The following is a 26,703-nucleotide window of genomic DNA, read 5'->3' on the forward strand; positions in this document are numbered from 1 at the left end:
AAACACAAAATTAACCCCCCCCCCCCAAAATGGATACAACCTACCGCAAAAAATAAATTTTAATTGCTTTTTTTTTTATATCCATCGTGGAAAAAACTATATATGTATACAAAAATGAAAACAGCCCTCCAAAAAAAATCTAAGGAAAACAAATTTTTTATATCATACATGTCGTAAAGGAACGTAAAAAAGGACGGTTCCGTTCTTACCCGTATGTGATCACGTGAGCAGCAGCTCTCCTACCCGGAAGTGGCACCAAAGCAAACACACTAAGCGCCTTCATATACAAACAAGCGCCGTGGCAGAAATAATAATTTAATTCGCTTTTAACGCATTTCCGACCGACGTGTTGCAATTCAAGCGTGCAGGTAACATTAACTTTGAGGGGGTGTGGGGGTCACGTGAGCAACAGCTCCACCCCCTCCGTAAAAGCCGGCGCTCCCCTCCTCGTGTGCAAACGACGCCACACCAAACGGGGCCGAGCGACCTCCGCGGCCTTCGCATGGACGACAGCAAGGGACGGGGACACTGCCGTGAGCTAACATCGGTGCAACGACGTCCTTGGAATTGATTTTCTTGCGGGTAAGTGGGGTACGTTACATGCACGCGCCGCCTCGCTGACCAGGCCGTTTCCGTCGCAGTTTACGTTGAGAGGTAACCGGGCTCCGCAATTGACTAGCAAGTCGGGAGGGGGGGAACGAAGGTGCTGCTTCGTCCAATCAATCCGATCACCCTCACCGATTTGGATCAATTTGAAAGTGTGTCTGTATCTGCGCGTGCGCGCCAAATGCGGCCGCTGCTAACAATCTGCAGAGTGCAGATAACAGCGACTACACAATCGCTTTTCTTTTAATTTTTTTTTTATAAATACTGTCCAGTGTACATATGTGAAATGTTCTACGGATGTTGTACTTGCGAAAGCAAATGGAGGGCAATATTTAAGAGCACCGTAGCATTTTTCAAATGTACGTACGTACATCGTTACTATTGTTTACGTTACTAACTATAAGCCATTATTTAATGAGATGACTATTTTTTCAAGGGGCAGGGCGGGGTGCTAAATTAATGTTGCCTATTTGTGAAACTAACACTGGATCAAATGCTGAGGAGCTTCATTTGGACAAAATTAGTGCTTTAACACCACTTTGTGGGATCTTGGAACCGAATCGCTATGTTTAAGTGAGTTCTGCGGCTTCTATTTGCTGCCATCTTTGCTGGCATCTTCATGCGAATGTTGAAGTTGTTGATTTTCATTGAGATGGGAAATGGAGAATACGCGCTTGATGTCAAGATGCCCACTTGATCTGATGTTTCATGTCGTTCTTGCTTAGTCGTTCAGTTGACCGACTTTTACGTCTTGCAGCACTCCACTGGACCGGGCCGCAACCGCAGAGGGCAGCTGTCATGGCGCGTCTTAACCTGAGCCCAACCAAATTGTGAAACTGCACTCCTGCTTCTGTCCTACGATGGAGCGGATGGAGCGGATGGAGCCGGAAGCCGAACCGGAGGCTGAAACGGAGCCGCCCATGCACAGCGTGCACGGCTCCAACCGGACTCGGCCATCCTCCTACCGGGCCCTGCGCAGCGCCGTGTCCAGCCTGGCCCGGTTGGACGACTTCAGCTGCGAGAAGATCGGCGCCGGGTACTTTTCCGAGGTGTTCAAGGTAAGGTCCTCCAGTTGTGTCCATGGTAACCATGCAAGCAGCATTTGGAACTAGCCCATGCAAACTGCAAGCACGATTCGAGTTGCCAAAGTCAGCCGGGGAAGGCTACAGCACAGGGGCGACCCGATCCAGTCCAAGCCCGATAGAAGAGGAACGGATGGATGACTCGCCATGCAATTGTCCTCTAAAGGATGTGCCATTAGACAGACCCCATTACAGAGGCCCAGTCCCTCAAGCGTTGCTCATCTTTGAATAGCAAAGCGAGCAGGCAAATGTCAGCGCCTTCACTGGCAGACCGAGCGGCAAGGCGAGCGCACGAGGTGTCGGTATTTACAATCTTGCAATATTTGCCCCGTTGCGTGTCGTCAAAGCCTCTATCATTTTGACACGGATGACGTTATGGCTCGATTTCTGGGAAAGGCGCTCCCTCACGTAAAGCTAACAAAAATAACTGGCCCAGTTCGACGATTGAGGATAAATACAGGCTAAATGCACTTTTAAAAAAGTACGAATCCCAACACTGCGCTGCTCAAACTGTATGTCTGTATTTAAGAAGCACGTCCAGATTGAACAACAAGGGTTCCAGGATTGACCCCTGGGGAACCCCACACTTTATAGCCAATAGCCATTTGTTGTAAGAGACATTTTGTGAAGTGTTGCAATTGTGTCACTGCCTCAGGCCAGAGTGTGCGAGACGTGTTGCGTCGTACGTGTGTGTGCGAGCAAGGTGTGCGTATTTGGGTTCACTTGAAGCGCTTTGCCAGCGCTCTAACGTATGCAAAATGGCGACGCGCAGGTGCAGCATCGCGTGTCTGGCCAGGTGATGGCGCTCAAGATGAACATCCTGGCCAGCAACCGGGCCAACATGCTCAGGGAGGTCCAGCTGATGAACAGACTGTCGCACCCCAACATCCTCAGGTGATTGTCGTCGACTCTGCATCTTTTTGCACGGCGCTTGCCTGACGCCACGCCGCCGCCTTCCCCCTCAGCTTCATCGGCGTGTGCGTCCACGAGGGTCAACTCCACGCGCTGACCGAGGTAGGGAAGCGGCCGGGCGTGTGCGCTCGCCACTCTTTGGACGGGAGCTCAGGGCTCACGTCCTCCTCTGCTGCAGTACATCAACGGCGGCAACCTGGAGCAGCTGCTGGACAGCGACGTGCCGCTTCCGTGGGGCGCGCGGCTGGCCCTGGCGCTGGACATCGCCCGCGGCCTGCGCTACCTGCACGCCAAGGGCATCTTCCACCGAGACCTCACCTCCAAGGTGAGTGCCGACGCGGCCGTCTTCTCAAAGGCAGCCGCTCCGATTTGGCTTCTTTCAGAACTGCCTGGTGCGCTGGGAAGGCGCCGTCTGCTCTGCCGTGGTGGGAGACTTTGGCTTGGCTGAGAAAATACCCGATTACAGGTACGGCTGATGGAGAGTGACTGTGTGTGTTGACTTGAGTGTGCGTGCGTTAGTGAGTGTAAAGTGTGCGAATGGTCCAAGCCTTGCCCTCCATAAAAGTGCATTCATTCACGTCCTTCTTATCTTGCCTATCTTCACGTGCCTGTTGACCCCCTCCCCCCCCCACTAAACAAGGAAGTGAACGGCCCTCTTCTGTCTTTCTTGCGGAGACGCTGGTATAGACGTGGCCTATTTTATTGACGCATGTTTGCGCAATGGGGGAGCAGCAGGATGGAATCGAGTGGCAGTTTTTTCGCACTGCGGCTGCACTTCCACACGTGGTGGCCGCTCGCCTTGCTCAACCCCCTGAACCCAAAATTCACGAGGAAGAATTGATTTCAAACTTAATTTTCTCCTTTTCTTCTAAATGTGCAGTAAATGTGTCATTTAAAAAAATTCACAAACACACACACATACTGTGGGGCCACTTCGGACCTCAGCTGTTGACGCGGCTGGCGTGTTTGCGTGGGAGGGGACGTGGAATCTAATGACTCCAAATAAGGTCAAAGTATTGCAGTCTGCCTCTTGTGGCTCCTTACTACTCCTGTTGATGGAAGCTTTCAGAAGTAGCACCAAGAGCGATGGAGAAAATGGTCACAGCTTTTTCCCCACTTTATTCTGATTTTGCCCAAATACAAGTCTTTTTTTTTTGCCCCTCAAAAAAACAGTCCAGAATGACAACATGGCCGTTGCAACGAGCGCCACTTTGTGATCAATTCATACGAGGGGTTCTTTTGTCCGGGTGTGGAAAAAAGTGAAGTGCCGAGAAATTGCTTGTCGCCAGTGTTTTTCCTTCCCTATTTCTTAAGCTCGCAGTTGCGCAGTGCTCTCACAGAGTGACCCAAAAACGTGATGGTTATTCCCAGCTTTTAGGGGTGTAAATCGCGGGTTTTGTCACGATACGATATCATATCGATACAAAGGACCACGATACGATTATTGCCGATATCTTAAAGCCTGCTGTGATTCATTCACGATACATCACGATATAGTGCTCCACGATCGATATTTTGATTTTTTTTTTTTTTTTTTAAATAAAAAATATAGAACAATATCCTGATTTATAACAATTCATACGCAAAATCAACAAGGTACTGCAAACTCTTTATTTAGGAAATTACAAGAGTATTGTAGTATACAAAGTGCTTATTTTAACACTGAACTTTATCGAATTCCTATATTTTTTCTCATATAAGTAAAGAAAAATGAATATTCTTTCTTTTTTTGTAATACCATTGACTTTAAAGTGCATTACTGAACTATTTATTTCTAACTAGGCTTTCAAAACTAGGGTTAGGGTTTTCGACTAGGGTTTCCAAAATTAGGGTTAGGATTAGGGTTGGGGTTTCTAACTAGGCTTTCAAAACTAGGGTTAGGGTTAGATTTAGAGTTAGGGTTAGAGTTAGAGTTAAGGTTAGGGTTACTAACTAGGCTTTCAAAACTAGAGTTAGGGTTAGGGTTTCTAACTAGGCTTTCAAAACTAGGGTTAGGGTTTCCGACTAGGGTTACCAAGGAGTTTTGCCATCGCTAATTAGGGTTTCAAACTAGGCTCAGGGTTTCCGACTAGGGTTTTAAACCAAAGTTAGGGTTTCAAACTAGGTTTTAAAGCTAGGGTTAGGGTTTCCAACGAGGGTTTCAAACTACTTTTAGGGTTTCTAAGATTGGGGTTTCTAACTAGGCTTTCAAAACTAGGGTTAGGGTTTTCGACTAGGGTTTCCAAAGTTAGGGTTAGGGTTAGGGTTGGGATTAGGGTTTCTAACTAGGCTTTCAAAACTAGGGTTAGGGTTAGGGTTAGGGTTACTAACTAGGCTTTCAAAACTAGAGTTAGGGTTTCTAACTAGGCTTTCAAAACTAGGGTTAGGGTTTCCGACTAGGGTTTCCAAGGAGTTTTGCCATCGCTAATTAGGGTTTCAAACTAGGCTCAGGGTTTCCGACTAGGGTTTTAAACCAAGGTTAGGGTTTCAAACTAGGTTTTAAAGCTAGGGTTAGGGTTTCCAACGAGGGTTTCAAACCACTTTTAGGGTTTCTAAGATTAGGATTTCTAACTAGGCTTTCAAAACGAGGGTTAGGGTTTCCGACCAGGGTTTCCAAGGAGTTTTGCCATTGCTATTTAGGGTTTCAAACTAGGGTTAGGGTTTCCGACTAGGGTTTTAAACAAAGGTTAGGGTTACAAACTAGGTTTTAAAGCTGTTAGGGTTTCCAACGAGGGTTTCAAACTACTTTTAGGGTTTCTAAGATTAGGGTTTCTAACTAGGCTTTCAAAACTAGGGTTAGGGTTTCCGACCAGGGTTTCCAAGGAGTTTTGCCATTGCTAATTAGGGTTTCAAGCTAGGGTTAGGGTTTCCGACTAGGGTTTTAAACCAAGCTTAGGGTTACAAACTAGGGGTGTAAATCGCGGGTTTTGTAACGATACGATATCATATCGATACAAAGAACACGATACGATATTCGCCGATATCTTAAAGCCTGCTGTGATTCATTCACGATACATCACGATATAGTGCTCTACGATCGATATAGAACAATATCCTGATTTATAACAATTCATACGCAAAATCAACAAGGTACTGCAAACTCTTTATTTACGAAATTACAAAGTGCTTCCAAACGAATGACTTGAAGCCCAAAGGGGAGCGAATTTCCTCGTCTTCTTGGACACTAGCCATAGCACCAGCCCAGGAGCCGCGTAGTTGTCGGCTCCCCTTTCACGTGCCTGCTCTGCTCACAACACAGCACGCCGCGTACTGCTCCCGGAAAGAGGAAGCAAGCAACAATGAACTGGATTTCAAAATAAAGTCGCGTCTAATGTCCGAGGTCAAACACGGCGATATAAATCGATGTTTACGTTTAGCATCGATGCCAATAAATCGTAGAGCATTATATCGATTAATCGATGTGTATCGATGAATCGTTACACCCCTACCAGCTTTGTATTGAACTTTTGTTTTGTTTTGTTTGGGCATAGTGGAGACTCAAACCAGGAACCTTTGGCTGTGGTGGGTTCCCCCTACTGGATGGCACCAGAGGTACTCCACGGTGAGCTGTACAATGAGAAGGTAAATACTAAAAATGTATTTTAAAAAACTATTTGAATTTATTTTTAAAAAGTTGTTTAATTTATTTAAAAAAAAAAACTTTTTAAAATTTGTTTTAAAAAAAACAAACATTTAAATTTATTTTAAAATATATTGAATTTTTGAGATTTTCTTTTCCGAACGAGGTCAAATTAAAGCTAGGGTTTCAAACTAGGGTTCCGGTTGGGAATTATAAGTAAGTACGAAACAGTACCAATAACCTTACCTCTATAATTACCTGTATTACCTAAACAAATCCTCTTCCAATGTCACTTAAATCATTAAACCCATAATAAGCCACACTGGACGATAAGCTCGTGCAAAAAGTAGCGGCTCATAGTCTGGGAAATACGGGATACATATGTAGAGAGAATTTGTTTTGTTGTTTTTTTATTTTATTTTAAAAGTGCTTTGTTGGTCTGTGTAGGTGGACGTGTTTGCGTACGGCATCATTTTGTGTGAGGTCATTGCCAGGATAAAGGCAGACCCTGACTTCTTACCACGCACCGAGGTACAGTCATTTCCATATTTCCTCTTGAGTTGTTTTTAATGACGTCTGTTTCTACTGGAGATGAGAATTCAGGAATTTTTTTTTTTTTCTCCCCGCAGGACTTTGGCCTGCACGTGGAGGCTTTCACGCAGATGGTCAGCGACTGCCCCGCCCACTTCTTAAATCTGGCCATCGTCTGCTGTAATGTACGCAAAGGCGACACTCTCGCCGTCCCAGGCCTGACCGGCTCTGACTGTGTTTTTGTCCGTCCCACCAGATGAGCCCCAAGCTGCGTCCGTCTTTCTCCCAGATCGCCGTCGACCTGGAGCGAACGGACGCCGCGCCGACCGCCGAGCGGTCACCGGCCGCCGGCCCCCCGCGCAGACGCTCCTCGGTCCCGTCGCCGGACGTCCGCCTCTCCCGCAGCAAGTCGGACATGCTACGACCCGCCGCCGAGTCGACGCCAATGCGGGTCAACCCCTTCTCGCGCCGCGACGACCTCAAAGGTGGCAAGATCAAGCTGTACGACACCCCCAGCAAGTCTGTCATCTCCCTCACTTTCGCCTTGCCCCCGCTGCCTGACCCGCGACTCTGCTGTGAGCTGGTGCCAGGTCGCCAGCGGCGCTGCCACTCGCTGCCGTGCACGCCGCAGCCCTACCTTTTGGCCCGCCCGTGCGACTGCGAGATGCACAGCGACTGGGACTCTGGGCTTCCTCAGTGTGCGGAACCCCTGTCCCCGGATCAAGAGAAGGGCGAGATTGTGCCGATGGACTGCACCAGCTCGCCGGATACTCTGGACAGCTCGTCTTCGTACTCCAAACTGTCCTCCCCCCCGACTCGCACCTCCACCCCTTCCCAGACCTTCGCTAACGGCTGGCCGCGTTTGGACAACAGCAAAGTGATCCTGAGCGGACCTTTGGTCTGGAGCGCCGCCCCCGCCGGAATCAACAACAACGGTTGCTGCTCACCTCCCAGCGAGGCCGACGGCCAGTCCCTGGACCACGACGAGGCCATCTCGTGTCCGGCGTGCTGCCTGGCGGGCCTTCGCTTCCCTTCGGCGTGTCTCCGCGCGCCGCACCGGAATGTCTACAAGAACCTGAACAGGGACCGCACCGCTTCCCGTGGGCTGCTGTGTCCCAAGAGTCTGCCGGCCTCGCCCTCGCCGGCCGGCGCAGCCCACCGAGAGCCCAAATAAAGGCAGCAGGCACCTTTGGAATTTGCACAGATTTTAACGCAGCAATATAAAGTGGAAGGTTGCAGAAGGGTGGAGACCTTTCCATACATTTACGGCAACCATTTGGTGAATTTCAAATTGTAAACTTTGCATGGGAATTAAGTCATTTTAAGTGTCATGTTTAGCATTTCTACCATGATTTGTTTTTTGTGTTAAGTTTCTGCTTTATTCTATTAATTTCCATGAAAGCTTTGCAATTTTCAAGCCTAAATCTGTAAACCCTGCCAGTAAAAATCCCCCCCAAAATTGATGTAACCCCAGCAATTGCATCCAGATGCCACAAGGTGGTGTCTAAGCTCTGTCGAAATTTCCTTGACACCAGAATGCTTCCACATGGGCTCGGGTCTTTGCTTGGGTTTTGCTTGCCTGCCGCCCTCTGCTGGGTCGATGGTAAACCAGACCCCCCCCTTCCGCCTCCTCCCCATCTGACCTGTCCAGCATGAAAAGTCGTCGCACGATGCAAAACCACCGATTTCAACGAGGAATGTCAAGCTTAGTATTATTGTCGCAACAATCCTATTTTGGGGATATTTGGTGCTGTTAAGTCTTAAGTTAAGTTGTATGGTGCACTGTGTGTGTGTGCGTGTGTGTGTGTGTGCGTGTGTGTGTGCGCGTGCGTGTATGCCTACTGTTTAGGCTATTTTTGTTGCTCTTCAGTCTGTATTGGCACTAGAGATTGCCACTTGAAGCACTTCAACTGAATTCCTGCTGTGATTGAAATTTTCAAGGGAATGAACGGTCCGAGACCCGCTTACAAGCTGTTCATATTCTTATTTAATTTAAAAAAAAAAATGAAAAAAAGTTGAATTAAAGGAATATATATAGAATGCTGTGTTTTGTGTGTCTGTTGTGTTGTCATGTTTTGCTACTGTGTTCAAGGGTCATAGAGATTCACTCGCTGTAGCACAGGTCTATATATTTATATATATTTTTTTTTACAAAAAGTCTTACTATACCCCTGGACTATATCTATCTATCTAGCTAGCTATAAAGCTTTTCTATACATAGTCTTGTTTTTTTTAATTGGTCATTTGAAAAAGAGGAACATGTGACATCTGGCCACAAGGGGACGCTATCCGCCGACGGGATCAGTGCAGCGTGGCGCGATGAAGTCAGAGGGAAGCCATCTTACGTTGCCCATGACAACAAGATGCAGTCGAATTTTTGAGTAGCAGATGGGGCTATAGCTAGTAGTCAAAGTCAAAGTCTGCTTTATTGTCAATTTCTTCACATGTCAAGACATACAAAGAGATCGAAATTGCGTTTCCTACAATCCCACGGTGACAAGACATATTACACATTCAAGTAAACAATACAAAAAAGTAAAAATAAGAAGGCACATACAATGAATAAATAAGAGCAATGAATAAATAAGAGCAACTATTAAGTGAACTGAATCTTTAGAATCAGTTCACTCAAAAGACTCGTTCAAACGAATCGTTCAACGAATCGTCCCCCCCCCCCACCCCCCGCGCACACACTGATTTTTTTTTTTTTTTTTATAAATCAAATTATCAAAAATCATGGTCAGAGCTTCACGGAAAGTGAAGTGCCACACCCGCTCTCACCCCCACTTTCTGATTGGCTGTTTGATCTGTGATGTCAAATGGACACTCCATTAGGTACACCGCCATTTTCAAGTGTACCTAATAACAGGCCACTTTATTAGGGAAATATCATGGTCAAAGGTCACACGTGTCAAGCTCTAGTCCTCGGGGGCCGCGTTCCAATATGTTATCCAAGTTACCCTCGTTAAACACACCTGCGTGAAAAGTTTTAGCCATTTTCACGTTCTGCAGGAGCTAAAACTTTTCACGCAGGTGCGCTTAACGAGGGAATCACACGGACACTCCATTAGGTACACCGCCATTTTCAAGTGTACCTAATAACAGGCCACTTTATTAGGGAAATATCATGGTCAAAGGTCACACGTGTCAAGCTCTAGTCCTCGGGGGCCGCGTTCCAATATGTTATCCAAGTTACCCTCGTTAAACACACCTGCGTGAAAAGTTTTAGCCATTTTCACGTTCTGCAGGAGCTAAAACTTTTCACGCAGGTGCACTTAACGAGGGAATCACACGGACACTATTAGGTACACCGCCATTTTCAAGTGTACCTAATAACAGGCCACTTTATTAGGGAAATATCATGGTCAAAGGTCACAGGTGTCAAGCTGCAGTCCTCGGGCCGCGTTCCAATATGTTTTCCAAGTTACCCTCGTTAAACACACCTGCGTGAAAAGATTTTGGTCATTTTCACGTTCTGCGGGAGCTAAAACTTTTCACGCAGGTGCACTTAACGAGGGAATCACACGGACACTCCATTAGGTACACCGCCATTTTCAAGTGTACCTAATAACAGGCCACTTTATTAGGGAAATATCATGGTCAAAGGTCACACGTGTCAAGCTCTAGTCCTCGGGGGCCGCGTTCCAATATGTTTTCCAAGTTACCCTCGTTAAACACACCTGCGTGAAAAGTTTTAGCCATTTTCACGTTCTGCAGGAGCTAAAACTTTTCACGCAGGTGCGCTTAACGAGGGAATCACACGGACACTCCATTAGGTACACCGCCATTTTCAAGTGTAACTAATAACAGGCCATTTTATTAGGGAAATATCATGGTCAAAGGTCACAGGTGTCAAGCTGTAGTCCTCGGGGCCGCGTTCCAATATGTTTTCCAAGTTACCCTCGTTAAACACACCTGCGTGAAAAGATTTTGGTCATTTTCACGTTCTGCAGGAGCTAAAACTTTTCACGCAGGTGCACTTAACGAGGGAATCACACAGACACTCCATTAGGTACACCGCCATTTTCAAGTGTACCTAATAACAGGCCATTTTATTAGGGAAATATCATGGTCAAAGGTCACAGGTGTCAAGCTCTAGTCCTCGGGGCCGCATTCCAACATGTTTTCCAAGATTCCCTCGTTAAGTACACCTGCGTGAAAAGTTTTAGCTCCTGCAGAACGTGAAAATGACCAAAATCTTTTCACGCAGGTGTGTTTAACGAGGGTAACTTGGAAAACATATTGGAACGCGGCCCCTCGATGACTGGAGGTCGACACCCCTGGTTTAAGTGAAAAGTGCCACACCCGCCCTCACCCCCACTTTCTGATTGGCTGTTTGAGCTGTGACGTCATTCGGACACTCCATTAGGTACACCGCCATTTTCAGATGTTCCTAATAACAGGCCAATTCATTAGGGAAAAAGCTTAAGTGAAAGTGAAAAGTGCCACACCCGCCCTCACCCCCACTTTCTGATTGGCTGTTTGATCTGTGACGTCATTTGGACACTCTATTAGGTACACCACCATTTTCAGGTTCGTTCGCGAAGATTCACGAGTGACAGATAGCGTTGCTGCTATGCCAGCCGACACACGTTATGCTGACATTCATGTTTTAATTTTGCATTTGTTGGATTGTAGTTGATGATGTTATTATACCGAATGTGTTTGTGTTTGAATAAAAGGTTGAAAAAAAATGTCGTTATGCCGACATTTGTTATCTTGGGGGGACACCAACTCATAACAACGTAAAACACATACATATTGTCATATAAAGCAGTTAACCAAATGTCTGAATTTTATGTTTTGATTGGCGAGTATAAAAACAAGGAATAAAACACCAGACAAGTTTTAACAAATGTTTATTAAAATAATAATAATAATAAAAGTCCATTTCAAAGCAGCAATCTAATGTGAAATTGCAGTAAATATATTGGATAACAATATTTAGGCATATATATGCATACACGTTATTTAAAAACTACTATAAGTGTTATAAAATCAAGATTACCCAAAGAGAAGCATAATCTCCCCGTTGTTGCATAACGGCGCAATAAAGTTAGCCGTTAGCTTGGAGTAAACGTGCATAAAAGAAGTGTTTTAGTGAGTGGTTCTTCCTTTCCATGGCAACTCGTAAATCTACATTCTGGCTTCCATAGTTCACGCCAGGAGGGAGACGCAACACGTTCACTGAGTGATCCGTTGATGCACGGGAAGGAAGGCAGTTCAACCAATGACTCGTTCGCGAACGGGAAAGTCAGGATTCGTTCCCTCACTGATCCGTTCTCGCGATGAACTGGAAATGCAAATCACTCACAGATCCGTTCAGTTAGTGAACGGGAAATGCAATTCTCGACTCGTTCGTGAACGGGAAGTTACGTCATTTTCTTCTTCGTTTTGTTTTACGGCGAGGTGGCACCAGCTTCAATGCGCATTACCGACACCTACTGGTTGAAGTCATATGAACTGAAAAAAGAACGTTCATATGACTGTGATTCGTTCACTGAAAAGATTCGTTCCTTTGAACGAATCGTTCACTCACGAGCCAACACTAATAGCTACCTTTTGGAGGAAATTCAAAATCATATTTTTACCAAAGAAATTTGCATGTAGCGCTTCTTACCCCAAAAGGACTGGAACAACCACACACGGTGGCATTTATGCCTAAGAGACAAAAAAAAAAACCACACGTGAAAACGCCGCGAGAATCATTCAAGTTACATCGACGGTTTTAGAAAGTAAAATGGGCGTAACTGGTGCCGTGAGTTTTTTGTCTCCTGTAAAATATGCGCCTTAGTTTGGGAAAGGCTGATTATAGCAGTTTGACTCAGTACCTCCTCTTGTATCCAGCAGACGGCGCCATCGGATCGTATGGTGACAACAGTGCGACACAATGTGCTCAGACCGTCCAAACTGCCGCAATACACTTCAACAATATTGTGCTTTATTGATGATCATCGAAGGACAGGAAATCCACTAGCAGCAAAGCAATGCAATCCCGCTCACAGTTCATTAGAAAAGTTAAAGAAAGTGTTATGGGTCATAATTCCTTCTTGTAACTTGGTAAACCTGCTCAGATTTGCTACAAACACCCCAAGAAGATACAGAAAAAAGTAAATCGATGCTGCCATGAGAAAAACAAGCCTCAATGTCTTGCACAATGATTCTGGGACATGATCATCGGGCTTGAGGATTGAACCCATCACCTACACAATTGAAGGATTTCAACTCGGGCTAGGGTTTCCAACTAGGGTTTCCAACTAGATTAACAGAGAAAAAGTAAATTGATGCTGCCATTAATGGCGCTACCAGGCCATACTGGGCTTCCCCAAGGACACTTCAATGTGATCACCAACCTAGGGAATTGAACCCACCACCTTCAAAGTGGGAGTCTATGTTTAGAAACACTGATGGCTAGGAATCTGAAAATTTCGACGCGTTGACTAATAGGGCTGCTGTTAGAATTTGCCTGGTGAGGGGGCAACCGATTTAAATTTGGTGAAAACACCCTATGAAGACACAGGAAAAGTCAACGGATGCTGCTTACCTGGAGAAAAACAAACCTCAGTGTCTTGCTCAAGGACTCTTGGTCGTGATCACCAGGCTTGAGGATTGATCCCACCACCTTTTTTTTCTTCATGCGCCCCCCCAACGTGACATCAAAAAATGCCATGCCAAAAACCGCAAGTGCCTTTGGAGATGATCCTGCTACAGGACCCCGTGGCATTTGAAGGCATATGCTTGGCCCGTCACCTGCCGAGTCGATTTCGCTGGCTGAAGGGAGGCCTCACGCACGCTATATGCAAATGATGCCAGCGCTTGGGTGGCATCAAAGATTGGCCGCTTTTCAAAGCCAAACGCCAGCCTGCTATGCCATCGTGATCTGGTGAGTGAAATGGAAACCAAGCCACGACCAAGAATGCCATTTTGCACGTGAATGGCAAAACCCAGTGGCGCTTTTGTTTTCTTGCTTTTTTTGGGCCAAAGAGCGTCGTTTCACAACAGTTCCATAAAGTCTTCACACAGCTACGAGTCTACGACGTGCAAATGTGAAAATGCAGTGCCTCGAAACTCAACAAATAAACCTTCAGAACACAATCTCTCTTTTTTTAATCTGCGCATCCAACTGGGATTAAATTGGTTCAAATGGTGGTGAAGGCAGATTATCCAGTCGTTGCTTTTAGGACACGCCTCTTAAGTAGTAAGGGAGGGCCTCTCTCTCGGAAGGCGTCGGGAGGTGAAGAAGCGAGCCTAAAACGAGTCCAGTGGATTAGCGCGTTTAAAGTTGAGCGCCACCGGCAGGTTGTGTACGGCCGCAGGGCTAAGAAAAAAAAAAAACAAAAAAAAAAAAGCAATTTCACAGTGAGCGGAGCGGCCTGCTGTCATCTCACCAATCCCAAATTGAGCTCAGCTCAAACTGAGGGTATCATCACTTGGACAACATGTTAACACCAAGAAGACAAAGTGGACAAATGTAGACAATGGCTAGTTAACAAGGCGCCATATTTATTTTATTTTTTTTGCTAAAACTGCATTTGCAGATTATGACAATTTTGTGGTTTGTCCTTCAAGTTTTTTTTAATTCATGTGAGGGTTTAATGTGAGGTTACTCAAGGATTTAATGCTCCAACTCAATTTGTTGTGCTCCCTCTGCTGTGCCCGTTTTAGCCACCAGGGGCAGTATTCTACATGCAATTCCCCAAAGAGAAGTCATGTTTTAACACGGCGGTTTTGTGTTCGTGTGAGCATTCTGATGACAAAGTTGTTGAATTGTTGAAACTGTTCGAGTTTGCGCTTACCTAGAAACAATGTCGGTAAAAATCCCTTTCCTTACTTTTACTCTGGCGGAATAACTTGCCCCGATGCTAATATTTTGACCCAAATCTTTACGATGAACACCCCGCTGACTCCTCCAACCACAGCTGAGCAATCAAACGCGCGTCCGTCTTCGTTTAGATGATGGATTAATCCCGAAGTGTACGACAACGCTCGTGCAAACACGCATATCGTATTTGCGCAGCCGCTCCGCAGCGGCGGCTGCTAATCATACGCAAACAGGCTTGGGGCGGGGGGGGGGGGGGGGGCGCTCGGCGGTGTGGCGGCAATCTTGCAGGACGGCAGCTTTTCCGTTTTAGTGTTTCATCACATGAAAGAAGTTCTTAATAAACGTATGCAAGGGCTGCTTGGCCGGCGGCCATGGAAGGATTTTTGCTTCTCACTCGGTTGCAGGTGAGGGCCTTTGATTGGCGCCGTGTCGCGCCTCCAGTGGTGCAGCCGCCAATAACAGGCTGGCTTCACACAGGCGCGCACACGCACACACGCGCACGCTCTCTCTCTCTCCCCCCCGGTCCAGAGTGCGAAGGGCTCAGCCAATCCTGGCGTTGGCCTGAAGTTGGACAGTGGCCATGGGTTATTAAAAGCAGCGGGAGAGCCGGGCTGCTCACCTCTGTTCGACTTTTTATGGAAAAACAACACAAGTGAGCTAAAACTCAGTCTCCGAGGACATCTAGTCAAGTTTTTGCGGGAGCCGACATCATAATGTTGATGGATGCCTCCATGCGTCATGTTAGGCCAGATACGATTTTGCAGACTTTTCTGAGATGAGATCACATTCTCGCCTGTAGCCAAAACACCAGCCTAATTATGTTTTTGTCACATATGCAAATTATTATTAGCAGGGATTCATTTTCTGCACTTCCTTTGCCAATTTCCTAAATGAAAACAAAACAACAAAAAGTGGAGATTTACAGCCAAACCTCCAGCGCCCCTCACCCATTTTTGGTGATGGCTTCCAGCGTCGCCATGGCAACTGGCGATCCGCGAGGATGGTTGCCGGGTGCGCATGTGCGGCGCGAGTATCCGAGAGGCGCAGGTGGAGCGCGCGCAACGATGCTCGACAAAGAAAGGAAACCCTCGCTCTCGTTTGCCTAGTTGAGCTGTCGAATGGACACGTTCCTACTCTCAGGGCTGTTTTGGGAATCATGTCCGATGCCCTGGAGTGCTCTCAAAGTATCTATTCCACAATGCACACAAGCAGCAACATGATCAAGACAACACAAGTTCATTTGGCGTCTAGCTTACTTTGCTGCCATCTTGTGGCAGTCTAGTACATTGAAGAGTTTCTTTTGGACATTATATAACAAGTACAGAATTATTTCTGCCCGAGAGGTTCACTATATGAAAATCCATGTCTAGTGATGAAGGAGAGGAGAATTTTTAAAGAGCCTCATAAAGTTTATTTGCGCGTCCTCCCCTCCCACAAGTGGTCGAGAGAGGATGCGCCTCCGATTGCAAGACCAGCCGGTCACGCGAGCGAGCGCAGGTTGCGGGGCCGGTTGGAGTGTTGTGGAAATCGCCAGTGTGCATGCGCAGTAAATAAATCAATCATGCGGTTATCTATGGCAGCACATTTAGGCAATCAGCTCCAATGTAGGTTAATGAAAGCAACAATGGTGGAGGAGAAGACCTGGCAGCCGTCCTGCTCCTGTTTAAGCCTCTTCTCGCCCTGCTGGGCGGTGCCTTTCTCCAGCCAGATGATATTCGCCCGCTTCGCCCACCCGCCCCTCATCCCAGCTCAACACATAAATCATCCGTGAGGGACTCTGGCTCCGACCCCAAATTCCGCGAACAATGGCGTCGGTCCGCAGATACCAAACAGAATCGCTGGATTGTCTTCAAAGCGAAACCAAACAAACAACCCCCAGCACGGCCCGGCCCGGCCCCCGCCTCTAAATTTATCTCGGGGCATATAGAGCAGATTTGGAACAAATCAATTAAGGTGCTGCGCTGTGTCCCACATGCTGATATTGTTGTGCGTGCGTGCGTGCGGTGCTTTCATGTTTGTGTGGTCTGAGTGGCGAGATAAGACATGAGCGGCGCGTGAGCGTCTGATTGCGTAACGGAACGTTGAACTGAGGACGATTTCGGATTGGCCCGAGTGTCCAGCTCGAGCTTTATTTACAATCTAAAACGCTTGCCAGCTATCTTACTGGACTTTGTCAAACTTTTAGCGGGTGGGTTGGCAGTGAAAAGCTTTTCCAAGGAACCGCTGCCACAGCGATCGTTGACTGGCGGCCCGCCAATCCATCCCGCGAATGGATTCCATAATTATGAAGATCACATCCTGTGGTCCGCAATACAGCAATTTAAAATGAATGAATGAATGAATGAATGAATAAATAAATAAATAAAAACACACCAATTCACAGATTTAGATTTTAAAACTTTCGTGTGTTTCTCATTGTGACTAACCTCGTCTGCAAGCAGACTTTTCTCGATTTGACAAAACCCTGAGAATCCATCTTGTGTCGGCCGCTGGAAACCAACATGGCGACGCCAGCGGACGGAGCAATTGATCCTGTTCCCCAGCAAAAGGCGCTTTGTGCATTTTTAGCTAACAAAGACGAAGGGCGTCTTTCCAGAAAAGGCCATGTCCTTGTATCGGCCCGAGCGAGACGAGATTTTTTTCTCGTGTTAAATGTGCTCCATGGCTCCACGAAGGGCGCAAAACGAACAGATGAATTAGAAATCGGAGGAAGCTAGTTTGCATTTGGCTATTGGTCAGATGGCTTCCTCGATTGCATGGCGGCGCACATCTTTCTATTTCAAAGCAACAAACGACAACACCAAAATCCATTCTCGTTTCAAAGTATAATCTGGCCGCTTTGGCTGAGTCACGAGTCCTGCATGGCGAGCGGCGGGCGGCGCTGCCTTTATTCGCATCTTAATTATCTTTGATTTCCATTGCACTTTATTTGCGCAAAGGAAATCAATGGGCCCGGTCGCCGCTCGAGACAAATTGTACGATCAGTAGCGAGCCCAGTCACCAAATGCAAATGGAAGTCCATTCATTGATTTGCACAAGATGGATGGAGGAATGCATTCTGCTTCGTCTCGTACCGCCTTTTTTTTTTTTTTTTTTTTAACATTGCGACAAATGTGCTGTTTTAAGGTTTTTGTGTGCGCGCGCTTGCAAAGTATTTGGCATGGGAAGGAAAATGAATTTTCATTTTTTGGGATAGTGATCGGAACAAGATAGTTTAGGATTCTCTGTTAGAGGGTCACGTCACGTCCCGTCCCGTCATGTCATGCAGTTGGAACGCAGCCCAGTGGCGACAATGTGCCAGTTCTCACTCACCCTCACACAACAGAAACACAAACACTATACACGCTCATTCGAGACACAACCACCTTTTTATATGCAGTGGATTTTAAAATAATAAAGTGTGTGGATACTACGAAATCAAATTTTTTTAATTATATGTAAATGTATATATATCTACACATATGTATGTATATATATATAAATGTACATATACACACTCATAATATATATAAATATAAATATACATCAATAAATATACAAATAATTTGTTCATCCATCCATCCATTATCTGTACCCTTATCGTCGTATGAAAATATAATTTATCCAATGATTATTAATGGTAACTAAATTAAAATTAAACAATTAAAAATAGTACACACACACACACATAATGTCGTTTTTTTAAGAGGCAAGCACAGTGTGCACAAATTTTGTGTACACGATGACATGAATTTGAAAAAAGTGTAATTGAGGAAATTAATTAATTTAAACAAACAAAAAACTGAATTGATTCATGCTAAAAAAAATCACACATGGATTTTCAATGAATTAAATCAAGTTGTTCCCATCAAATTGTGCATGTAGACTAGAAGCTGGTAGGAGATGGAAATCATTTTTAGATTGTATTATGTGATTTATATTTTTATTTAATCATCTCTGTGAAATCTAATTGAAATAAATTGTGCAGATACAAAGTTAAAAACTGTTTACACAGCCGGGGTTAGGAAAACGACCCAGCTTTTTGGATAAATATTATCTATGTACATAACATTTAATGTCCAAATTACACTGGCCAACACTTTATGTTTTATAATCTTTTTTTTCAATCAGAGAGCCAAGTAACGTTGTTTAGGTGAATTGTTTTTGGACTGATTCCAAATCTGCACTTGCATTTTTTAAATGAATATAGCACATCAGGTTTTCATAATCATAATACGTCCTACAAAAATATATTGAGCAATATTCAGAGATAGGCTTCAGGAACAGGTGGAATTCTTTTCTGAAAAGTCACAAGTATAAATGACAACGCATGCAAAAAATTTTTTTAATTGTAAACTTAAAATCTAACATAGTCATAATACTAAAAAATGGAAAATATCTCCAAAATGTGATGTGCTAGCAACAAAGGAAAGATGTTTTTGAAATTAGCATCCAAAATAAAGCAATTCTTGGCATCTGTTAGAAGGCCAGAGCGGCACAATCGCTTTGAGAACAGATGCAGCATCTTGTTCTTGTTGTTCAGTTTCAGGGTCTCCACTAGTTCACCAAAAACTTGAAACGTTCAGCGAGTAAGCCACCCAAAGTGAGCATTAGCATCTCTCTCTCTCTCTCTCTCTCTCTCTCTTTTTTGTCAAAGCAACCCAAAAATGTCCAACTCATCGAAAACCAAAATGCTGAAGACAATTGCAGGCTAAAATAAAAAAAAAAAAAATCCACGATTCCGTCCGCTTTCATCGGGATGATGTCCCGTTGAATGTCGCGGCGCTCGGTCAGGGTGGGCTTCTGCCAACGGGCCAGATGGAGGATTAATGAGAAGAACGGGGGGCTCTTTGTCTAGATGGCACCTTTCAAAAGCTGCCATTCGGACCAAAATGGAGGAAGATTGTCCAGGTTCTTTCCGCAGCGCTGCAAAGCGTTGTTATCGGGCGGCCGATGGGCGCAAACACCTGTCACGCGCATCCCGTATCTTTTCGCGCCGCCTGAATGATGAATAATTGCTCGGCTTTCAAAAAGCCGCCTATTAGGGCTAACCAGGTTACGTCGGACATCTGCCTCCGAGTGCCCGGCGATATAATTGGCCGCCGCCGCCGCCGCCGCGTCGTGCTTTGCGAGCGGACCGGAATCATCCCAGATGAAAGCGGCAACAGGAGCACAATATGTCGGTGCGAGCGAGCGAGCGAGCGAGCGAGCGAGCGAGCTCTCGGCTGGCGCGCTGGGGCCTGCCAGGAACATATGTTGGGAACTGGCGAGGCTCGGGGCAGGAGGGAATAGGGGGCCGGCTTTTGAAGTGGAGCCGCGCCGGCCGCGTTGCCGAGTGGGGAACGGGCACAACAGTTGCGGCTCCGAGACGCTCCTTCTTGTTCAAAGGGATGGAAGGAAGCGCCGCGGGGAGCGCTCGACATCAAGAGCTGACCCCGCCGCCGTTTCCCGCTGCCTTCTGCTGCTGTTCCCAAAGACCGGCAGCCCCGTGCCATCTGGTCTCGCTACAGATTCCCCGGACACATATCGGGAATCCCAACTATGCCGCCGCTTGGGCTCCGCTCTCCGAGTCGTCCCACTTGCCCTTTTCCCGCCCTAATCCCCCTCGCCAGGGGGTCCGGTGAAGCGCTCGATCCTTTTTGAGATGAAGGACACGTCTCGGGGTTATGGGCCGACCACCCCTCCGGATTGTCTCGAGGCGGCGGCGGCGGTCTCTAACCTTTTTATTTTTGGCTCAACGGACCGCTTTCACGTCAAACGGTAGTCTGGTGAATTCTTGATTGCGGCTTCATTTCCGCATTCAGCACCACGTGTGTTCATAGCTAGCAAAACGCCCCCACTAGCTTATTGGTAACACATAACGCAATGGACGACAGGCTAACACGGCCATTTCTGCAAAATGCCAAACTGTCTCAATTCTTCTCATTCTCTTCATTCATAATTTTACTCAAAGTCATCTCAAACCTTCAGGAACAAGCGACGGCGTACAAAAGCGGATTAGCCGACTGTGCTCTCGTTTGAAATTGCAGCGCCTGTTATTGACTCTCAATATGGTCCATGCTTCTTTTATTCCCACCTCAAGTCTTCTCTCTGAAGAATACGTCTTCTTCCGTGATATGTCTTATGGCTTCACCAAACGTGCGGCCCTAAAAGAAGCTCAATGTGCGAGTGTCAGTCGCCACCTCCCTTTGTTTTTTTTCTCTACACTGGTCCGCTCCATGTCGGGTTCAGGCACATCGTCCGGGACCAAAGGGCGACAATGGTGGCATATCTGGCACTCGCCGCCATCTTCCTGCAAGTGTTGACGGAAGGCGGGGACTTGGCGCAATGTTGGCGCACGGGCCGCGTCTGTGTACATCTGCCCCCCCAGCACACATTTTTCCATTTCGCATGACTGCGAGGATCTGATCCTCTAATCTCCCAACGGCAGGTTTGGCTCAATGTCATCTGCCGGTGAGCTGCAGCCAGGCGCCCCCCGTCCCGCCTCTGGCAGCAGAAGGCCGCACATCCGCCGCACGTGCACGCGCGCGCGCACTCGGCCGTTGCTAGGCGACCGCGGGAGCCTTCTTCCTCACCCGAATTTTGGGTAGCTTCGGCAGCTGCGCTGGGGAACTTGCGTGCATGGCGGCGTTCCCAGAATGGAGAAGAGGTAGAGTCATTTGTGTCCTGAATGTCCTGTTAGGAGGAGGAAATTGCATTTGGGAAATAATTTTGGCTTGAAAAGGACCATAGCGAATTCCAAATGTGAGCGGCTGCGGGTGGTGGCTGCCCAAAACTCAAGCCGTACTTAAAAAAACAAAATTTGTTGTCTATTGTCAGCAAAGAATATCAGAACCCTTCCATCAAAACACCTTATTTGTTGTTTTTTTTTGCAGCGTGAAATTGTCGCGAGTTTGTTGTTGCGTGTTAACAGGGCAGACCAACCCCCCCCAAAAGCAAAATCCGTTGTCTACTGTTAACAAAGAATATCGGAACTCTTTAATATAAACACCTTTTTTGTATTTTTTTTGTTTTTTTCGCATCGTGGGATTGTCGCAAGAGTCGTAGCCTCAATTGTTGCAGGCCAGCGGAGAACGCCCCCCCCGCGCGTGTGACTTAGCGGGTGGGCGGGGGAGCGAAGCTGTCAAAGCAGCCCAATAAAAATGCGCAGATCCACTTTTCATTTGAAAAGGAGCCAAGTTCCCGACTCCGGGATCCACCCATCTTAGATCGATGTCCGCCCACGCAGCGGCAGGAAGCTAACCGTCAAGTCTTTCTGAGCCAGACGCATGATGGCCGAGAAACATTCTGTAGGTTCCAGCAAAGCGCTCAATAAATCCTCTCCCTCCTGTCTTCGAGCACGGCGAGCGAAAAACAGATGCTCTCGCGCGGCCACGTTGCCGGCTCTAGCCAAGACGAGGCCGATCTGCCAAACCGTTGGAGAGCATCTCAAAAGCGCTGAGGCATCAAATGCAAAAGAAAGGACAGCAGGTGGATTTCATCTTGGTCCTTCTCATCCTTTGAAAAGCCCCAACCTCTAACGCCACGTCGAACCCAAAGCCAGACATTCTGCTTTTTTCAAAGGGTCGGAAAACAAAAACGTTATCGCCGTCAATTCCACTCCGCTTTCCAAACCGCAAACTCTTAAATCCTCTTTAATCCCAGCTCTGCCGGGACCTCCGTCTGATTTCCGTCATCGAATCGAGACATCTTCTAAAGCCAAACTCATACGCAAGTCATATGCTGACGACGGCTCGTCACAAACGACGCGAAGCTATCGTGCTAGGCCAAAGTATTTCATCCCGATTTGCGCTAGTGTAGCAATGCTCCATTTCGATAAAACAGAACGTAAAGAGTTAAACAGTTCAAGATTTTATTCTTGACCACCGGGGGCAGTATAATCCAGTCGCAGAGGATAAAGAATATGTGTGCAATGGTTGAAGCTAATCCTTTTCCATTATATGTTAGCATTAAGCTAGCATTCTTAAAGCAAGGTGGTTTACTTGTTTTGGATACACACCGTGTGAGTTCCCTGGACAATTGGAAGGCATCTTCCGAATAACACGCTGGATGCTGTAAAGCCTGTGGGAAGCGGCCTATCGGAGGCCCTCATGCACGAGCGCGCACAGACACGCAGCGAGTCTCACGCTCCCTGTGAACAGCGCTCTTTAACGAGGGGAGCGAAAAGAAAGCATGCGTGATTGTTTTGGAGAGGCTGCCCTCAAGGCACGTTTAGCGCTCAATGCTTCTCTCAGTCATACGTCCTCTCTGGTTGATTGTGTGCCGTTGATCAGCGGCAACAAAGGCGTCATTAGTGGGGCTTTGGTCCCCACCAGGCCCGGGGTAATTATGAATGGGGGGCCCGGTAATAATTCAAGGGCCCATCAGTGCCGCTTGAAACTGGAGGGAGAGAGAGAGAGAGCGAGAGAGGGGGGTTCACAGATTCGGCAGGCGGGCCCACTGGGCCCATCTGCCTGCATTTCCCGGCCACCTGCCTGGAGATTTGACCCACGTCAGCCGCGGAGGAGCACCTTCACACACAAGAGAGAGCTGGCCTCCCAGCATATGGCATTCACACGTCGCTCCAACCGACCATTTACGGCGCTCGTTAAGTGTCTTGACTGGGACGGCAAAAACAATGGCAATTGAGATCACGTCACCGGCATCGCTGGCGGGATGCGTCTCCTTCCACCAGCGGCCCGTGGGAGTCGCAGACAGTCAAAGGCGAGGGAGCGCCAGAAGAGGGCAGCGTGCCGTCTCAAGTGACAAGCACCGACTTCCATGTTGACTTAGTATTTGTCAGCGGGCCGGAATTTTAACTGACAGTCGTCTTGGGGGCCGGACCCTCAAACACAAATGAGGTGGGGGAGACCATTGTTATTTGATTTCAGAACAAATCCATTTTTAGCCTTTATGAGTCAGGCTGAGTCATGATTATGGAATCCAGTCGCGGGTCGGATTGGACGGTATGGTGGGCCGGATTCAGCCCGGGAGCCGCCAGTTGATGATCAATCCCTGGTCTACGCTCATCTCCATTTTCCTGCCTACAACCGTCTTCTTTGTTTTAATTCAAATCTGTTCAAAGAAGAAGAACAATCAAAGTGGCAGATGTTCGTTCACCCACTGCGGCCAGCTGATCGGGGTCCCCGCACCAGAAGCTTCCCCATCTTCAGACTCATAGCTTCAGTGTTATTGGCTGCAGAAAAGCAAAGGGATGAGTCTGATAGGACGATCGGCCTTCTCAAAGTTCATGCCGCCGCTTCCGTTTCCCGATGAACTGCATCATGATTTATTTGGGGGTGACACCGTCATTCATTTTTACCTCTTGGTCAATAGAGCTGAAGAAATGGCTAAAGGTCTGAAATTTTGAAAATCCAGTTTTTCCCGCACAAGACTGCTAAATTCCGAAGTAGTCATGGCGGTGTACAATCCCCCGCCAATCCCTTCTTTTGTCTGCCACCTTGATTTTAATTTCAGCTCCTCCTCTTGAGTGCATCTCACTGCAGACGATAATAACTTGGCTCATATTCACGGTGGACGATTCGGGCAGAGTTTCGGTTTGCAGACAGAAGCAGACGGGGGAACACCAACGGGCTGGGTTTGATCTGGATTCAATGGTCCGGAATAACTGGCCCCCGAAGAGCTCTTATGTCAAATGCTATCTGTGAGCGGGTGCAGAGCCGAGGGGCGGCGGATGATGCACGACGCATTTAACACGTGGACAAGTAACACGGAACAAATACTTTGTTACTGGAATATGTCGGGCAAAGGCTTTTGTCATTTCGACTGCTTGCTCACTCACAATCTTGTCCGACCACTGCCGCCAAGTCAAAAAGGCAAATCGAGAGCGATTAAGTCAAGCGCCGTTGAGATCGACCATGACTGAGATCTTGGGGACCTATCAGGCTAAAAAACAGCCCTTCAATTTCTTTTTGTTACGGCAGCGCTTTTCTCAATCTCGACTTTCTTCTTTCTTCGGAATGTGAACGACGGACACGTTCTCACATTTTTTTTGTTTCTCGTTTTCTTTTGGGAATCCGTCCGCTGCTTTTAGAAGACGAGGATGTTCGGGAGGCGGGTCAGGCCGGGGTCTCACCTACTTCCTAATGAATTCCCAGGCTGCGTCCACCTGCAGGCGTTCCCGTACCAGCTTAGCAATGATTACACCTTGAGGGAGGAGGTGAGGGGGGCGGGGGGTTGGAGATGGAGCTCTCCGTGGGTTGAAGGGCGGCTGTCGAGCCGCACCATCCCTGGCACGCAAACACACATGCGTACACAGGCGGGCGCGAGGCCCCCCCCCCCTTCCCAGATTGGAGGCAGGTGCAGCGGCAAATCAAGCCTCATTAGCCGCACCTTCTGCTAGCGTATAGCGCCGACAGATGGATGCTCGCCCTCACATGTTAGCTCACATCAGATGGCAGTCGGAGAAGGGTGGCTAGGGGCGCACGGTTGGCCCCCCTCCGCCGCTCTTCCGCCGGCATCACTTCCTCACAGCTACATCACCCCCCCTTTCCAAGCGCTCCAGAATGCTCTTTAACCTGAATAGCGCTGCTGGCTACACTGTACTATCCAGGGAACGTCTGACACGGGATCAGTTTATTCCTCGCCTCTTGGCCCAAGGAGGAGTTGAGGAGGGGGCAGGGGGGTCTGCGCTTTTTGCTTGATAAAAAAAAAAAGTATGTGTTGGTATGTTAGCATTTGTTGCGCTTAGAGGGACATATTCGGGGGAAAAAAAGATTTTGCTTGTCTCCAAATTGTCAGAGTGGCTTCCCACTGGCTGTTATCACGTCAAACCAAAAGTGAAGCAGAGCCGAGGCACGGATGGTCTCACATCCTTGTTGGGGATGAAAAGAACCCCAAAGTCTCATCATCATCATCATCGTCATCATCATCATCATCTGTTCCTGGTTTCAAGGCAACGTCGGTGCAACTCAAGCACGGCCCTCGAGGGAATGTCAGATCTCCATGGCGTCCGGTCCTTGTTGGAACCGATTCATCGCCAGTCGTTTCAGTCAAGCCGACAAGGAGCGACTTCTGTTCCGGCCGCCAGCTAATGAAGAGAAACAGACGCGCATATGGGACTCCTTTTTCTTCTCACTCTCTCTCTCTTTTTTTTTTTTTTTAGCAGCCGCATCCTTGCATCCCAGATCCGTGCGCCATATGGGGGGAAAGTGTACGTGTGCGTGATGCCAGTCAACGGAAGGAATAAAAAACAAAACAAAAGCCCCCCCCCCTTGTTTTTCTCACTCCCATGGGCACATGAAAGTGAAGGTTATACTTATTCACTGTTTTGGGGGTTGTGGGCGGTCCATCCTGTTTGCCACAAATCACCGTTGATCTCTTTGATGGCACGAGCCATATGTGCCTCCATCTTCACCTGCTCGCTGCCACCACAATGCAAACGCCGTCTTGAACGTTGACCTCCAAGGGATTCGTGCACTCATTTGGCAAGAGTCAAAAGTGAATAATTGGGTTGACGTGAATTTATGGATACGACCCTAAACAAAAAGCCACATTTCATTGCATCATGCCCACCCGAACTGAGGCGTGCCCGAACGAATCGAATCGGACTCCCGCTGGAGCCCATCGAATCGTTCCGCGAAGAATCTGTGGCTCTGCCGTAAGAGAAACAAGGAATGAAGAGAAGCCGCCTCAATTGTGACGTGCATGTCGGCCATTTTCAAAGAAAAGAAAGGAAGCGGCCAGTGAAATCTAGAAATGCTTGACGACCACAACAGACACGCAAATGCTCCGCGGGTGAACGATCCCAACTCTTTAAAGACGCCAATTTCTACCATCAATCTTCTGCAACTCAGTCAGCAAATTTCCCAAGGCTTCCGTTTGTGGGAAGCTACTCCGAGGCGGCGGCCGAGTGCTGACAAAACACAAACAATTATTCTAGCGTGTATTTTGGCAGGTGGGCGTGCCATATTACGCTGGCACGCTTCATACATGGCGCCATTCATCAGCTCATTAGATTTGCCGCAAGTAGATTGCCTCCTTATTGGCTGCCGCTTCCACTCTTTGGCAGGTGGACGTGGGGGCGGGGCCAGCGAAGGGGGGGGGGGGGGCGAGAGCACCATACATGCCAACACAGCAACTGCGCAAACAAATCGTCATGGTAATTGACGTCAATACGTATCGACGGTGTCGCAGATGGCTGGCTTTGACGGACACAGGTTTACACCATAGTACCGAGAATTTCGACTCACACGCACGCAGGCACGCACGCA

At 47.5% G+C, this 26,703-nt stretch overlaps 2 protein-coding genes across 3 annotated transcripts in view; one reads left to right on the plus strand and one right to left on the minus strand.

Moving 5' to 3' along the window:
- Positions 1 to 26,703, minus strand: part of LOC119129646 (C-type mannose receptor 2-like) — a 902,042-nt gene that overhangs the window by 124,795 nt on the left and 750,544 nt on the right. The window lies entirely within an intron of this gene.
- tesk1 (testis associated actin remodelling kinase 1) lies at positions 270 to 8,730 on the plus strand. Of its 2 annotated transcripts, none has more exons than XM_037260312.1 (10): positions 270 to 591; positions 1,364 to 1,664; positions 2,461 to 2,582; positions 2,654 to 2,702; positions 2,779 to 2,925; positions 2,984 to 3,066; positions 6,071 to 6,161; positions 6,607 to 6,690; positions 6,789 to 6,875; positions 6,947 to 8,730. In XM_037260312.1, exons 2-10 carry the CDS (start codon positions 1,467 to 1,469, stop codon positions 7,862 to 7,864), a joined length of 1,779 nt encoding a protein of 592 aa, XP_037116207.1. In that variant the 5' UTR covers positions 270 to 591; positions 1,364 to 1,466; the 3' UTR covers positions 7,865 to 8,730. The 2 variants fall into 2 exon arrangements, with proteins under 2 accessions (XP_037116207.1, XP_037116206.1); XM_037260311.1 differs by having other exon boundaries at positions 271 to 582.

The sequence above is a fragment of the Syngnathus acus genome, chromosome 10, assembly GCF_901709675.1.
Source record: "Syngnathus acus chromosome 10, fSynAcu1.2, whole genome shotgun sequence".
Lineage (NCBI taxonomy): Eukaryota > Metazoa > Chordata > Actinopteri > Syngnathiformes > Syngnathidae > Syngnathus > Syngnathus acus.

What these genes read in the sequence shown, in the direction of transcription:
- tesk1 (XM_037260312.1), top strand. Translation starts at nt 1,467, where the DNA reads ATGGAGCGGATGGAGCGGATGGAGCCGGAAGCCGAACCGGAGGCTGAA. An exon ending in TCGCACCCCAACATCCTCAG is followed by an intron (nt 2,583 to 2,653) that starts GTGATTGTCGTC and finishes CTTCCCCCTCAG; the next exon opens with CTTCATCGGCGTGTGCGTCC. An exon ending in ACTTCTTACCACGCACCGAG is followed by an intron (nt 6,691 to 6,788) that starts GTACAGTCATTT and finishes TTCTCCCCGCAG; the next exon opens with GACTTTGGCCTGCACGTGGA.